The following is a 14,044-nucleotide window of genomic DNA, read 5'->3' as shown; positions in this document are numbered from 1 at the left end:
GAATATATCTTTTCTTTTTTATATATTTGCATCTCTATTTAAAATAATTTATTTGAAAATAATCTACCATGAAAAAAGATTAAAATAAGAAAAGAAAACCATTGGATGATATCAACAGAATAAAAAGAAAATGAGAGTAAAAAAAAAAAACAAAAAACAAAATACATGTAAGAAGATCAAAACCTTGTTTGGTAATTGTTTTCAAAAACAATTTTAAAAAGTAGTTTTTAAAAATTGTTTTTTGATTTTTATAAAAAAAAAGTTTGTATGAAAATTTAAAATATTTTTAACATGTTTTTAATATTTTTAAATATGTTTTAAAAATAATTTTTATATATAGTATTTTGTTTTTAATCATTTTAAATATTTATATAATCATTTCTTAAAACAACCCTAAAAAAAAAGAAGTGAAAATAACAAAAAACAACAACTAAAAAATATTCTATGAAAATATTTTATTTTTTGTTCTTAAGAATATAAAATAGAAAGTAGGTTTTTATTATTAAACATGCTTCCTATGTTTTTTTTTTGTTATGGAGAGCAAAAAATTATTCTAAAAACAGTTGTCAAAAGGGTCCAAATCTCTTATGTGATGTAGTTTTTAATATTTAATGTTATGAAAATCAAATCACTCATGGGATTTTGGTACTTTAACTTTCAAAATTTATTTTAATTTTTAAAAAATCTTAATTTAATAAGTTTAGGAATTTATAAAATAACTTAAAATTTTATTTTATCTTTATTTATTATTTCATTTAATGTTTTTATTACAAAATATTTTTAATCTTTTTAAGGAAATATTTTTTTAGTTATTTAATTTTTAAACCATATCATATTTATAATTTAAATATATTTTTTATTTTTATGATTTTTAAATATATAAAATTAATAAATTTATATGAGTTAAACTAATAATTTTCACACGTGCCAAAATTGTTACTTTTACCTAAAAGGAAGTCTATGTAATTTAGCTAAATATTTAAGAAAAAGTAAAGTTTTATTTAAGATATATAATTTAAATACATTTTATAAAAATAAAATTTAGAATTTAAATTAAAATTTTTAAAAATATTAAAATATCTTTATTTTCTCAATAACAATATTTGTAAAATACACTTATAAAAGATAAATTTAATCTCACTTTTATTAAATAAAAAAATTTACAAACAAAAATCTCATCATGAATATTTAAAAGAGAAAAAAGTGATTTTTTTAAACGTGGATTATTTAAAGTATTTTTGAATGAAAGTACTAAAATGGCCCGTATATTTTTTTAATTGTAAAACAAAATGAATGTGAAAGGTCAAAGTCGGAAACCCTAGCCGATTGTTTGGCTACAGATGTAGCGTATTCCCACCAGGAATAGGTCATTACGCTTTCTGATCCTTCGCAAAAAGCAGTGTTTGGGTTTTCCTTCAAATCTTTCGCGAGTATCTTCTTTTCTTGAGAAAAAAGCTATTTCTAAATTCTAATCCTGTTTCTATACCTATTTTATCCAGGTTCCCAAACATACCCTAACACGCCCTTCAGGTACGTTAGGTTTTCTCTCACAAGTCACAACGCTGCTCCCTCTTCCTTGAGAAAAATCTGAATTTTCTCAAGAAAATCATCCTTTGATGGGTAGCAGAAAGCTGGTTCGAGATCTATACCTCTCCAAACAGCCCCTTCTTCTCCATCTACTCTCTTCTCAACAGGTTCGTCCTCAAAATCCTAAGTTTAATGCTTGTATTGTTTTCATTGTGCAAAGATTGGACTCTGATGTTTTCTGGTTCTGTTTTTGTTTTTCTGTTTTTTTGGGGGTTGCGATGCTTTTTATAGGCTTCAAGTGCAAGGCTACGATTGATATCTCCAAATGGATGTTCTGGTTATCGTGGATTCAGTGTCTTCAATGAGTTCTCCAATAAAATAAAAGGCGAAGTTAACAGGTATTTATGTTTATGTATGCATATGTATTTTGTATCTGGATATTGTAGTTTGTTTGATTTTATTTCGGTTTTTTATTTGTTGGTTGTGTGGCAATATTCTTCTATAAGATAATATTCGATGAAGGTCTGTTTGGTTGCTGAGGAAATATAGGAATATTGTACCTTTTTATTGTTTGATAACTGAGGTTTGGCTTAGCTGGGGTGATCGTCAAATCAACAATTGTTTAATAAAGCTGAAAACCTTGCAAGGAAATTCTTTAGTGCTCAATTTTCAGTTCAACTGCTGCCGATTTAAGATATAGTTGGAATTAAGATGTGAAGTGCTTCAGTTTTATGCGATAAGTGAGCAGAGTTTTGTTGAATCTTTCATTCATACTTTCCAGTGAAGATGAAAATTTGAAAGATTACTATAACACATTGTCAAATGCATTGTATTGAGCACTAAATTTGTTAGAAGGAGCCCCTCTCTCTTTGTCTTATAATGAATTCTAAATTAAGATGAAATGTTTTGTTGACTCTAAATGTCAATTTGAAATATGATTAACTTGTATGGTTGGGTCCCCCAATTTCACAAAAGTGGAAGTAATTGGGTTTTTTTTTTCTCTTTTTGTAAATTGCTGCTATCATTCCTTTAGCTTTGTTCAATTGGGTTTCCATAGCTTTTTTCCCCCTCTTATGCTTTGTTACTTTTGTTAGTTATTTTAGAACACAACAGTATTAAATACAATATTCAGAATTGCATTTCTTTTCTTTTTATTTACACTCTATTTGGCTAATTATCTAGAAGTGCAGTGCAACAGAAAATAAAAAGGGGAAGTAAGGCAAGAGAAGGGAACTCCCATTGTGTTTCTTCTGTCTTATTATGCAACAATGTGAAGGAAGAAATTGTGGTTATTGCAAAACTTTTAGACCTTCTGCTAAATTGTAAAATTTGACTTGTTTACAAATCTTCTCTTCTCCCACTGTTTTGTGGGGAAAAAAATTTAACAAATGACCTGTTAGTTTTCTTTGCAACCAAATAGACTGCTCTATTTTTGCAAGTTTGATTTTAGTTTTTAATACAAGGATAATCATTTCATAAGTCATCTTTACTTTCCTGTCACTTGGTGGCAGAAATTCGGAATTTCAACAGACAGTCAAGGAGCTGAAGGAGAAAGCAGAGGAGCTCAAAGGGGTGAAAGAAGAGCTGAAAGTTAGGTAATTCTGTAACGCAGTAACTTTGTATCTTACGTAAATTTTGCTTTATTAGTTGATAGGCTGAGACATACTGTTGTATGTCAAGGCTGGGAAGGCACTTCAATGGAGGCCCTGAGCTGGTACTGGCGAATGCAGAACGAAGCAGACAACAGAGCAGCTGTACAAGCATGTGGATGGCGTGTGGACGGAGGCTGAAGCTACAGCAAAGAAGGTTTGATTTGAATCTCTCTTCATGTGCTGCACTGATCCTAATGACACTATCTTGGCCCATGCTTACAGATAGCAACTCATTCTTGTGAAGTATAATGCATGTTGTTATGTTTTCTTTGAGATGTTCTGCTACACATTTTTTTGGTTCCTCGGGATGCTCTTGTTTCTGTGATGAGTATTTTCATCTTGAAACGAGGCATAATAACTCCCTGTTTCCTCTATGTCTACAATATTGCTGCTTTTACCATGTTAATTTGTCTGGGGCTTTATAACTCAGTTTATGGATTTGTTTTATTTTATGGATTTTCTGGCTTACCTTTGATGCTTGAAAAGGTTTGATGCCACTGGTTTCACTTCTTTGTATGCGTTTCATATTTTACTTTTCCATTGTGATTATTATGGTTATGCACAGCTGTAATTCAACTCCACTCAAGTTTCTCAACAATTGGTAATAGCAAATATTTTTGTCTGCTACATGAATCCTTTTTAGCTATTTAACTCTATCTACAGAGCCATTCCCTTCTTGTGATTAAGAGCATATTCTTGCATGAGTATCACTTGTGTATGGATTTTTTTTTCTGTTCTTTCAAATTAAATAATTTTAATTACTTGTATCTCATGCACCTAGAGGCCTTAATATCTCCCCTTACATGTGCATACCTTGATTCAGTTGTTAGTAAATTGGCTGACTGGGGCTTGGGCTAATATGGTTCAGTTTGGTTCATCTTTAATTCTTGTTGTCCAAAATGCACTACCAATTAAAAATATTAAACATTCAGTACATTGTATAAAAATATGATATTTTGGTGGGTTTCAGTAACTTGGGCCCAGGTTGTATGTTTTTTTTTTTGATAGGTAAAGTAAATTCATTAAGAGCCAATAGGCTAGAGAAAGGGTATACACGGAGTATACCAAATCCAAAGAAGCAAAAAGCAAAGGGACAAACAAGCCTGACCCTTACTTGGTGGCTAGCTAGTCTACGAAATTTATCAAAGACAAAGTGTGTTCCTCTATATACACCCTAGCCTAATTCACAAAAGTGTACAAAAAAATGGATTTAATATCTTGAACGTTCCTCTCAATATCATCGAAGACCCTCCTATTCTTTTCTTTTCAGATGGTCCACATCAGGCAGAGGGGGACAGCTCTCTAAGCTTTCTCCCTTTTCTTGCCCACAAAAGATCCATGCCAACCTAGGAGGTTTCTTTTCACAGAGGAGTGCATCACCCATTGCACCCCAAAAAGAGAGAAGATCAGAAGCCATAACATTCTGGCTTTCTCGCAAAACAGAAGAAGGTGATTTGTGGTTTCCTCCTCATATTTGCACAAAAAAATCTGTTGGGGATGCTCCAACCAAATCTCTTCAGGCGGTCAGTGGTGAGCAGCTTGCTCCAAGCTGCTTCCCACCCAAAGAAGCTAGCCCTAATTGGAACCCAAGACGTCCAAACAGTTCTAGCCGGGAATGGGGGCTTTGTGCCCCTTGAGAGTAAGCTATAAAAAGACTTGACAGAAAAGGTCCCATTCTTGTTCTCTTTCCACTGGAGCAAGTCATCTACACCTCTTCTAATGGTCAAAGGATGAAGCTTGCTTAATAAGCTTTCTACTTCTCCCACCTCCCAATCATTAAGGTGTCTGTTAAAATGAAGCCCCTAGCTACCCCCAACTTCGTCTTCCTCCCAAGCCTTAGCAACCCAGCCTAGACCTGAGTGCACCAAACAAAGTTCTTGGGACAACAAAAGATGGGTGGGTGTCTCTGTGTATGTGGGTGACCAATGTTTTTTGGATTTTAACCTCAGAGTAAAATTTAACCAACACATTCTAGCTTCTTCCCACTTTGTGGATGAGAATTTGCATTTAATGACATTGGCATTCTTGTTTCATTGTAGCTGGTAAGTAAGGTGTGTGTGCATGTGTTTGTTTGATAGGCACCTTTTGATTTAGCCTTTGAAGATGATACTCTTTTTCAAAAGGCAAACAAAAGTTATATTAAAAACATCTAACAAAAAGTGCAACCAAATTACATATGTGGTACACAATGGTAGCCAAACAATCAACAAAAAGGAAGGAAAAAACAAATGCACCTCACTTTAACTAGAGCCCAACTATTCAATAAAGTTTAAAAATGGCAAAGGGGACTCATTCAAGAATTTTCTAGACTGAAAAAGGAAAGGTAGGAAGGAATGAATTTTTAAGTGCAGGGTCTGAATGCTCCAGTTTGCAAACAATCTATGATTCCTCTAATTTCATAGTCTTAAAATAAGCACAATGAGACAGACCTCTATGCTTACTGATAATTCTTCCCACAAAACCTCATTGCCAACTCAATAAAGTTTCTTTTATCAAAGAGACTAACACCTACATTACTCCAAACAAAGAGAATAACAGTTGCCACAAAGTTCTTGGCTTTTTCCCAGTGTAAGAAAATGTGGTTAGTTGATTCTTCTTCATCTTTTTCCCCCCCTCTCTCTCTTGTTTTATTTTAATTTAGTTTTTATTTCTTTTATATATCTTCTGATAGGCAAAGAATGATAAAATGCTCCTAACAAAAGAGTTGTGGGTGGGGGGGAGGGGGTGGGGTGGGATGTTACAAAGGGCATCGATAGTTGGAGAGGAGGCCCCCTCAACCCCAACCCCCTCCCAAAAAAAAAAAAAACATGTACTTGACGTCAAACTATTATTTACAATCAATAAAATCTGCAACAGTACAATGATCAGCATGAGGAGGTTGATAAGGCCAATGAAAAAGGTGCACATAAGGGAAATTTTCAGTGATAGTTCTATCCATTCCACTTCTCTAAATTCTTATAAATAAAAATCCATTCCACTTCTCCAAAATATCTTCTATTTTCATTCTCTCAAATTGTCTAGAAAAGGCACAAAGGAGTTGTTGTCCCTGCTCTACTATGCTTCTTCACCACAAAACCCTCATGCCATCCCAATAACAACTTTTCACCAAACGAGGGAGCATCTAAGAAATATCACAAAGAGAGAATAAAAGATTCTCCAACCCCCTAGCTTTCCCACAATGCATGAGTAGATGGTTAGTTGATTCTTTTACTCATTTACACATAAAACAATTGTTCACCAGAATCCATGCTTGTTTTTTTTAAATGATCCAAAGTCACTTCTATTGAGATGGTTGACTAATTTTATTGCACCTTGCAAAGATGCAACTTTTCACCGCAGTTCATCCTCTTCTTTTTAACTGATGTAAAGTCAAGATTCTCCCCCACACAACTTCCCAATGCAAAGAGCTCTACTTTTGTGGGATCCTGGAGTTTCATACTTGCTTCACAGGGAAAATCCTGTCTCCCTCGAGTAAAAGGCTTTGAAGCAAAATCTTCCTTCTTTAGAATCTTTCCAAACCAGCCTATACTAACCATTCTCATACCTACTCTCTCCTGAAGCTTTTTAAGAAAAACCGTGACCCTTTACTACTCCCAATCATGGAACTATAAAATATTAAAAAAAAAGAAAAAGAAAGGTGCTTATTTAACCCAATTATGACGTCCCTTCTCTTGTACTTCACACCTCAGAACACACCCTTCTTATAGAGAGGAACACACTTTCCTTTTTTTTTTTTTTTTTGGAGGGTACCCCCAAGAATAGATCCAGTGGCTACCCTATCCTACTTGAGTCCTTCCACATCTACAACCCAATCATCTTTAGAATCAACAATGGAAAACAAAGAGGGGGGAAGAGGACAAAGAGGGGAGAGAGGTTCTTAGAGGCATATTCTCACATCAAATTTCCTGTGAAGCCTTAACTTTCCTGCCATCCCCCTCAACCAAACTCGTTTCATTCTTAAGATCTTTGCATCCTCTCCTTTTAGCCTTCTACAACCTGACCCCAAACCCCTCCATTCCTCCACAAGAACAACCACCACCCAATTCTTCTCTAAACTCCCCAATGATGTGCCCCCTCCATAGAGGCTCCCTTTCTGAAGAAAAATATCCAACACCATTTGTGAAACAAAGCTTTATTAAGAACTGAGAAGGTCTTATCCAAGCAAATGGTTGACCTTTTCACAGATGTGACTTTTTCTCAAGGCCTTCATTCTACACTATTCTTCATTAATCTCTAACTTATATATCATTCTTGCTTTTCCTTATTAGAACTCATCTTAGTAACTGTACATACCTTTTCCATGCTTACTAATAAAAGAAACTGCTCTAGTCCAACCATGTTAATTATTTTAATTTATTTGGCCATTATGTGATATGCAGGTTTCTGCCAATGTGAAGGAGAAGATTTCAGCGGCCACTGAGGATGTGAGCACTATTATTTATATTGTCAGCTTATAGGTTTTCTACTGTTGTATTTTCTTAATTAATAATAGCATGGTACTTATTTTATGTTGGGTTTTACTACTTAGGTCAAAGAGACTTTTGGGAAGGGGAAGCAAGAATTTTCAGAATCTGCTGGTACTTCAGCTAAATCTGAAGCTGATGTAAACAAGGGAAGTAGTTCATCTGGTGAAGAAAAACACCATAAGTCTGGGCCTAGTGATACTGCAGAAACATTATTTGGAAAATTTAAGTCAAGTGTCTCCACTGTATCTCCTAAAGTTTCTCTAGCCTTTGAGAAATTGAAGGAAGCAAAAGTTCTTGATTTAGCCAAGAAGGGGTACGGCATTGTAAAGGATGAGTTGAGCAGTAATCCAAGTAAGAGAAAGCAAATGCAACGTGCAGCTTCTTCTGCATCACCAGGTGAAAGAAGTACAAAAACAGACATCGTTATTGTACCCTCAAAGCAATCTCGATGGAGTAAAAAATGGGAGGCACTCAAAGATAAGGCAAGTTATCCTTGGCTCCAACTTGCATGGAAAACTGTAAAAATCTTAGTTCTTTTCTTATTACTTTCTTTTCTCTCCCTTGACTGGGTTTTTTTTAGATGCAAGGTCATCCTGTATTCAAGCGTATCAGTGGATTAAGTGAACCTGTTGTGACCAAGGGTCAGGAGGTACAAACTGTTCACTTCACTTCACTTCACATAAATTTATCATTGGTTTTCCTTTTTGAGTTCTATCAGATGGTTATGGTTTTTGGACATTAGTACAAGAAGTGTTTGACATGGCAGACCCACAAATTAACGGACTGAGACACAGTTTTCCTTAGTTATTTGTCTCTTGGTATTTTTTTTTATATCCCTTGAATTGCCCAAATTCCTTGCAAATGACTCGAGGTGACAATGCCCCTTTGAAGTGTAAAATCAATGTGACCTTACAGGTTGTGTTGGTAAATGAAGCAGATCAGTAAAAACAAATGTAGAAACAGGGATTGTCTTAGAAAATAAGTGAATCGAATTAAAATGGGGAGCCAGTGAGATTGGTCAATTAGAACCTATAAAAGGAGGAAGAGAAGCCATTGACAGCTTGAAGGGAATTCCTAGGTGCTCTTTCTCTGTGTGCAGGTGCTAGTGGACACATGAGGTTATCATAGTTTTATTTTTAGTTTTAGCTTTCTTCTTTTGATATAGAAATATAGATATATTGAAGAGTGCCTAACAAAAAAGTGAGGGTGCCACCCATGTACACAGGGAGCATATGAAGCACCATCAAAAAAAAAAAATGCAAACACAAGCATGGCAGCTGAGTAGGGCTTTAGGATCTGTTAAACCTCACTGCAGTTTCTCCACTGCCTTATGCTCATTGTCATCTTTTCTTTTCTCTCGTCCCTTTTAATGGTCTTTTCTATCTCCAAAGCAAGCTTTGTCTCCCTTTTTCCTAAGTTCAAAGTAAACTTTGGGCCAAAAGGCCCTTCTCTACATAAAAGGTCCGAGTCTTTTATTAAATGATTTTTTTTTCTTTTTTTCCCTCTCTTTATTAAATCCATCTAAGAGGTGCAATTTGGTCTGACTCAAAACAAGATTAGTGGTCAAATCAAATAGGACAAGAGGCTGACCTATGGTTAATCCACATTCATAAATATTTATTATGTCAATCTGGTGAATCCAAAATCATTTGGAACATGGCATTTGGTATTAAGTGTGAGTTTTGATATATGCTTTCAATAGAAATGGTTAGATAACTCTCTGGATGCAGATCATTACTAGATGATGCTTGTCTATCAAAACAAAAGGAAAAAAAAAAAAAAAAAAAACAAAAAAGATCATGTTGTAATGCATCTTCAAATTGCAAGAATGCTGTTAAATTGTGTTCATATTTATTTGTTTATTGATTGTTTTTCGATTGTTTATATATGAATTTCTTATTCCCTATTTAACCGATAAAGGCAGCTAAAAAGGAAAAAAGAAAAAATTTTGAATGCAATTCTCTTCAGAGAAATAAATCTATACATGGTGATATTCTGAAATCCTCTTCACTAGTATATGACTTTCTTATAACTTCTGCAACTGGAAAGTTGTAAATTCTGAAATGCAGTCTAAGTGAGGGCAGGTGATGTTTTTTGTTTCTCTCCCTCTCCCTCTTGGGTGATCCTTTGGGCGGCCGGAGTATGCCTCCTGTACACTTTGGGACGCTGTTTTGGCTTCTCTTGTTTTTATGTATATATGCTTTCTGATCTCGCTCATAAAAAAAAATCTGAAATGCAGTCTTGATTACTGTTATGTGCTTAGCATTATGGTCTCAGCAGTTAATGTGTTAATAATTCCCTTATTTCTCCATTATAGCAATTTTTAACAAGTCATCATTGCTTGTTCATGCTTCTTTTTACAGTTTATTTGGAAATTGTCATTAATCTATAAATAAGTTGATTTTTTAAAACAAAAAAGATAGAAGTGGCAAACCCCTGAGGTATCATTTACTATTCTTGAGTTTTATTTCTTTTTAAAAATTTTAATTTAATTTAATTTTTCATTTTTATGTTGATGTTTTCTAAATTCCAAATGTCTTCATGTGATGTGGGTTTTCATAATTTTCAAAAATAATTCCCATTTTTAAGGGCACCATTTCAAATTAGATATCCTTTTCTTTGGGAGGAATTTATTCATATGACATCAAATTTGAGCTAAGTTTTTTCTAAATTTAATTTTTTTATTATTATTGAATGTTTTATATCTTTTTTATTGGTAACAGATAATTGTGTGATTAGCAATTTGTTGATTGATTACACATGTGTTTCCTTGTTAAAATTAAGTTTCAATTATTGTTTGGGTTGGCATTGTAGTTGGCAGAAGATGTGCGTGAAAGATGGGAGACCAGTGATAACCCTGTTGTGCACAAAATTCAGGAGTATGCTATCTGTCTTTATTTAGTTTCTATTTTTCTGCATGTCATTTTTATATTTAGGCTTACTAGCTGTTAATATTATTTTATGGGTGCTGGAATTTCTCTATGACAGTCTCAATGAAAGTGTCTTTGGAGAAACAGCTGCTGCAATGTCATTCAAAGAAATACGTCGTCGAGATCCGTATGATGATATGTCCTCTGTTTTTTGTTCTAGAATTTATAATATTTTTAGTCACCTTCTAACTTTTTTAATATTGTATGGAATTTGTATTGCTTAGATCTTTTTCCTTACCAGACTTCGTGTCAGAGGTTCAGGAGGTGATCCGGCCAGTCCTTAATGCTTACATTAAGGTAGGTGCTGAGCTTATTCTGGAGTGCATCAATGATTTTTCTAATTTGGCTTTAAATGTTTTTCTTTCTTTATTTCTTCTTCTGGGCATTTTTTTTTAATTATTTTTTTTTCTTTCTCCATCAAATAACAAATGCTTTATCATATGCAGGGAGATGCAGAAACTTTGAAGAAGTATTGTAGCCCAGAAGTTATTGAGCGATGTAAAGCTGAACACGGTGCCTATCAAACCATGGGTATCATTTTTGATAACAAGGTAAGGAGCTTCAGATTCTTAATTTCATGCACCCGATAGGATGGTAACCAAGATGCTTCTACTAATGATATGGTGTTCATTTGGTGGCAGCTTTGATATGAGTGCATTTCTATTTTTATGTATATGTTTTACTTATAATAGATGTATTAGAACAATCAGTGAGTAAACTAGTCAATATGCAAGTGATTTTTAACTCCAGCCCTCAAACCTTGAGATTTTTACCTTGTTTTGTTATGTTTGTTTGTTTCCCCCCCCTTTTGTGCCCTATCTAGAAATTGGTTGGTTACCATGTCCCTAGATATAGTGATACACCTGTGAGGAGAGAGAAACATACCTTGATCTTAATTGAATTCTTAGACTATGTTCGATTTCTAGAAAGTTTGAGGGAAAGAAAGTACAAAAGGAAGAAGAGAAGGAAAAAAGGATAAGGAAAAATTATAATTTTTTTTGTTTGGTTGTTCATATAAAAGTTGAGGGAAAGAAAATTAAATTCATGAGGAATACATTTTAACCAAACTTTCCCCATTTCTTTTGAAGGAAAATGGGGAGGAAAATCTCATCAAATTACTCCCTTTCTTTTCCTTCGCATTTTTCTCCTCCTTTTTCCATGGTATCCAAACTGAAAAAAATCATTTTCCCTTTCCTGGTTTCCAGGAACCAAACATAACTTTAGTTTCTTCTAGGGAAAACAGAGGACAAAGCCACTCCTTCCCTCCTGCTCCACCATCACATTAAAAGAAAAAAAGGGAACAACTTCAGACTGCATTTTTATCAAATGAATTTGAATAATTCATGTATTGGAAGCTCATTTTCAAACAATTTATGTTATCAAAGGAAGCTCCTAGGTGTGCCTAACCACTCGGACTATTGTTTAAAGCCTAGACAGTGATTGTTGTGGCAGGATTAAGCTTGGTGCTTGCATGATTTTTTGAGTGCTCACCTCAGCTTACTTTTCACTGAAAGTTTGCAGCATTTCTTTGGTTCAGCTCCTCACCTGTGACCCTTTTCTAGTGTCATGAAGTGATCAATGAAGTCCTGTCATCATCGGAACCCATCACTTGATGCTAAAAATAATTCAATTAAAGCATTATATCTACAATGGTGTATGGGAATGGTTTGTTTTACAGAGTTGGTAGAAAAATCTGTGTGATGCCTTATGCTTTTAATTAACCGAAAGAAATCAGGTTATAGATGCTAGGCTTTCAAATAGCACCACAAATAATAGTTTAGATATGAAGTGATGATGTTAATAATTGTCGATCTTCTCCTTGGTGCAGATTCTACATATATCTGATGTGGAAGTAAGAGAAACCAAAATGATGGGAACCAGTCCCATAATTATTGTCGCGGTAGGCATTTCTTTGGCCTTTTAAACTTTTCTGGTGGAAGCAATATATTAATGGTCCTCCTTGGGAATCATTGCAGTTCCAAACACAGCAGGTGTACTGTGTACGCAGTGCAGATGGCTCCATAAAAGAAGGGGGCAAGGTGAATGCTGTCTCTTTTATGCATCATATACTTCACATGTGCAACACAAACATTTTTTTTCTTTTTTTGATAGGCAACATGTGCAACTCATAGACATAAGTAATATCCATGGATTCTTCATCTGTTGCTTATGTACTGTCAATTTGGTATTTAATTCACAATTCTTGTTGAATAGTAGCACAAAAAATTGAAGCCTGGTACAGCCCTTTTGCTTGTTGCTTTTCTTCCCCTTTTTAACACTGTTGGATCATGGAAAGTAGTGAAAGAAAAAAAGGAGGAAGGAATTTAAAATCTCGTGTGGTTTACATGGAAAATAAGAAGGAAAATAAAATATCCTCCATTCTTTATATTGAAGATGAAAGATGAGAGATAAATTTGGAGAATTATATGAGAAAAATTGAGTTGAGACCTAAATTTCATTTTCCTTGACATCTTTTTTTTCTTGTATTTTTTCAGCTCCATTCTCTTTCCCTCACAACCTCTTGAACTTTCCAAGATCCAAACAAGTCCTAAGTGTATAAAAATTTTACTTTGCATTTATTTTGACTATACGCACACTCTTTGCTTCCTTCCTGTAAATACAATTTTTACCAATGACAGGTTGAATTTGGTAGTCTCTTTTTGAATCTTTGGTTTCTTTTCTAAATGTTCAATTTTATCATGCCATTACTTGAAGTTGGTATTATGTGTCCATGGTTTGTTGGAAGGGTGATGGCAATCCGACACCATTATTAGCCATTAGAAAGAGGAACGAATTCCTTTAGGGCTCCAATCTACCATAATCTATAGCAAACTAGCTCAGCTTGCTTAATATGATAGTATGCTTGCTAGTTATTGCTGATTCCTGAAAGTATTTACATTTCTTTTGGATATTATATTATTAATCCTATCATTGGCAATAACAATTGGGTTGCTAACGTTAGATTATATTTATTGTTTAATCAGGATACAATCCACACTGTGTACTATGCATGGGCCATGCAACAAGTGGATGCAGAGGAACTTGGGGAAGGGGCTATCTACCCAATATGGAGGCTAAGAGAAATGCAACAGCTTGGTGTCCAAGCCCTCATCTAGCTCTTTTATATTCCCATCTTGCAAATGGATGTTGTACCGATTCATTTTCTCTGGGTTTTGTTATTTCACTGCCAGGGGAAATTCTAATGAGCTATTTCCTCATTATTTTGTTAAAAATAAAGAACATGAGTCTTGCAAATTCATTAATTCAAGAGAAAGGTATATTTACTTGTTGCCTGAATATGGACGAACTTGTGCTACCAAAGAGAACAGCAGTCACTGAAAAATTTAACAAGGAACATAATCATATAGATAGTTTAGCCTAGTGGTAAAGTTGGTTCAGGATTGTACATAAAATTCATCAGTTGGTAAAATGTGATTATCCAGCATAATATTTTTATCTTTATTTTTTA

At 34.1% G+C, this 14,044-nt stretch overlaps 1 protein-coding gene across 1 annotated transcript; it reads left to right on the top strand.

The window, feature by feature from the left end:
* The first annotated feature begins 1,311 nt into the window (after positions 1-1,311).
* LOC100258408 (mitochondrial import inner membrane translocase subunit TIM44-2) lies at positions 1,312-13,872 on the top strand. Its single transcript, XM_002278492.5, has 14 exons — positions 1,312-1,694; positions 1,819-1,925; positions 3,039-3,122; positions 3,258-3,333; positions 7,559-7,603; positions 7,708-8,127; positions 8,226-8,294; positions 10,460-10,524; positions 10,634-10,702; positions 10,800-10,872; positions 11,022-11,126; positions 12,404-12,475; positions 12,552-12,614; positions 13,560-13,872. The coding sequence occupies exons 1-14, from the start codon at positions 1,617-1,619 to the stop codon at positions 13,689-13,691; spliced, it is 1,458 nt and encodes a 485-aa protein (XP_002278528.1). The 5' UTR covers positions 1,312-1,616; the 3' UTR covers positions 13,692-13,872.
* The last annotated feature ends 172 nt before the right edge of the window (positions 13,873-14,044 follow it).

Source organism: Vitis vinifera, chromosome 7, assembly GCF_030704535.1.
Source record: "Vitis vinifera cultivar Pinot Noir 40024 chromosome 7, ASM3070453v1".
Lineage (NCBI taxonomy): Eukaryota > Viridiplantae > Streptophyta > Magnoliopsida > Vitales > Vitaceae > Vitis > Vitis vinifera.
The sequence above is the reverse complement of the archived record's forward strand: the minus strand, read 5'-3'. Positions and strand labels throughout refer to the sequence as shown.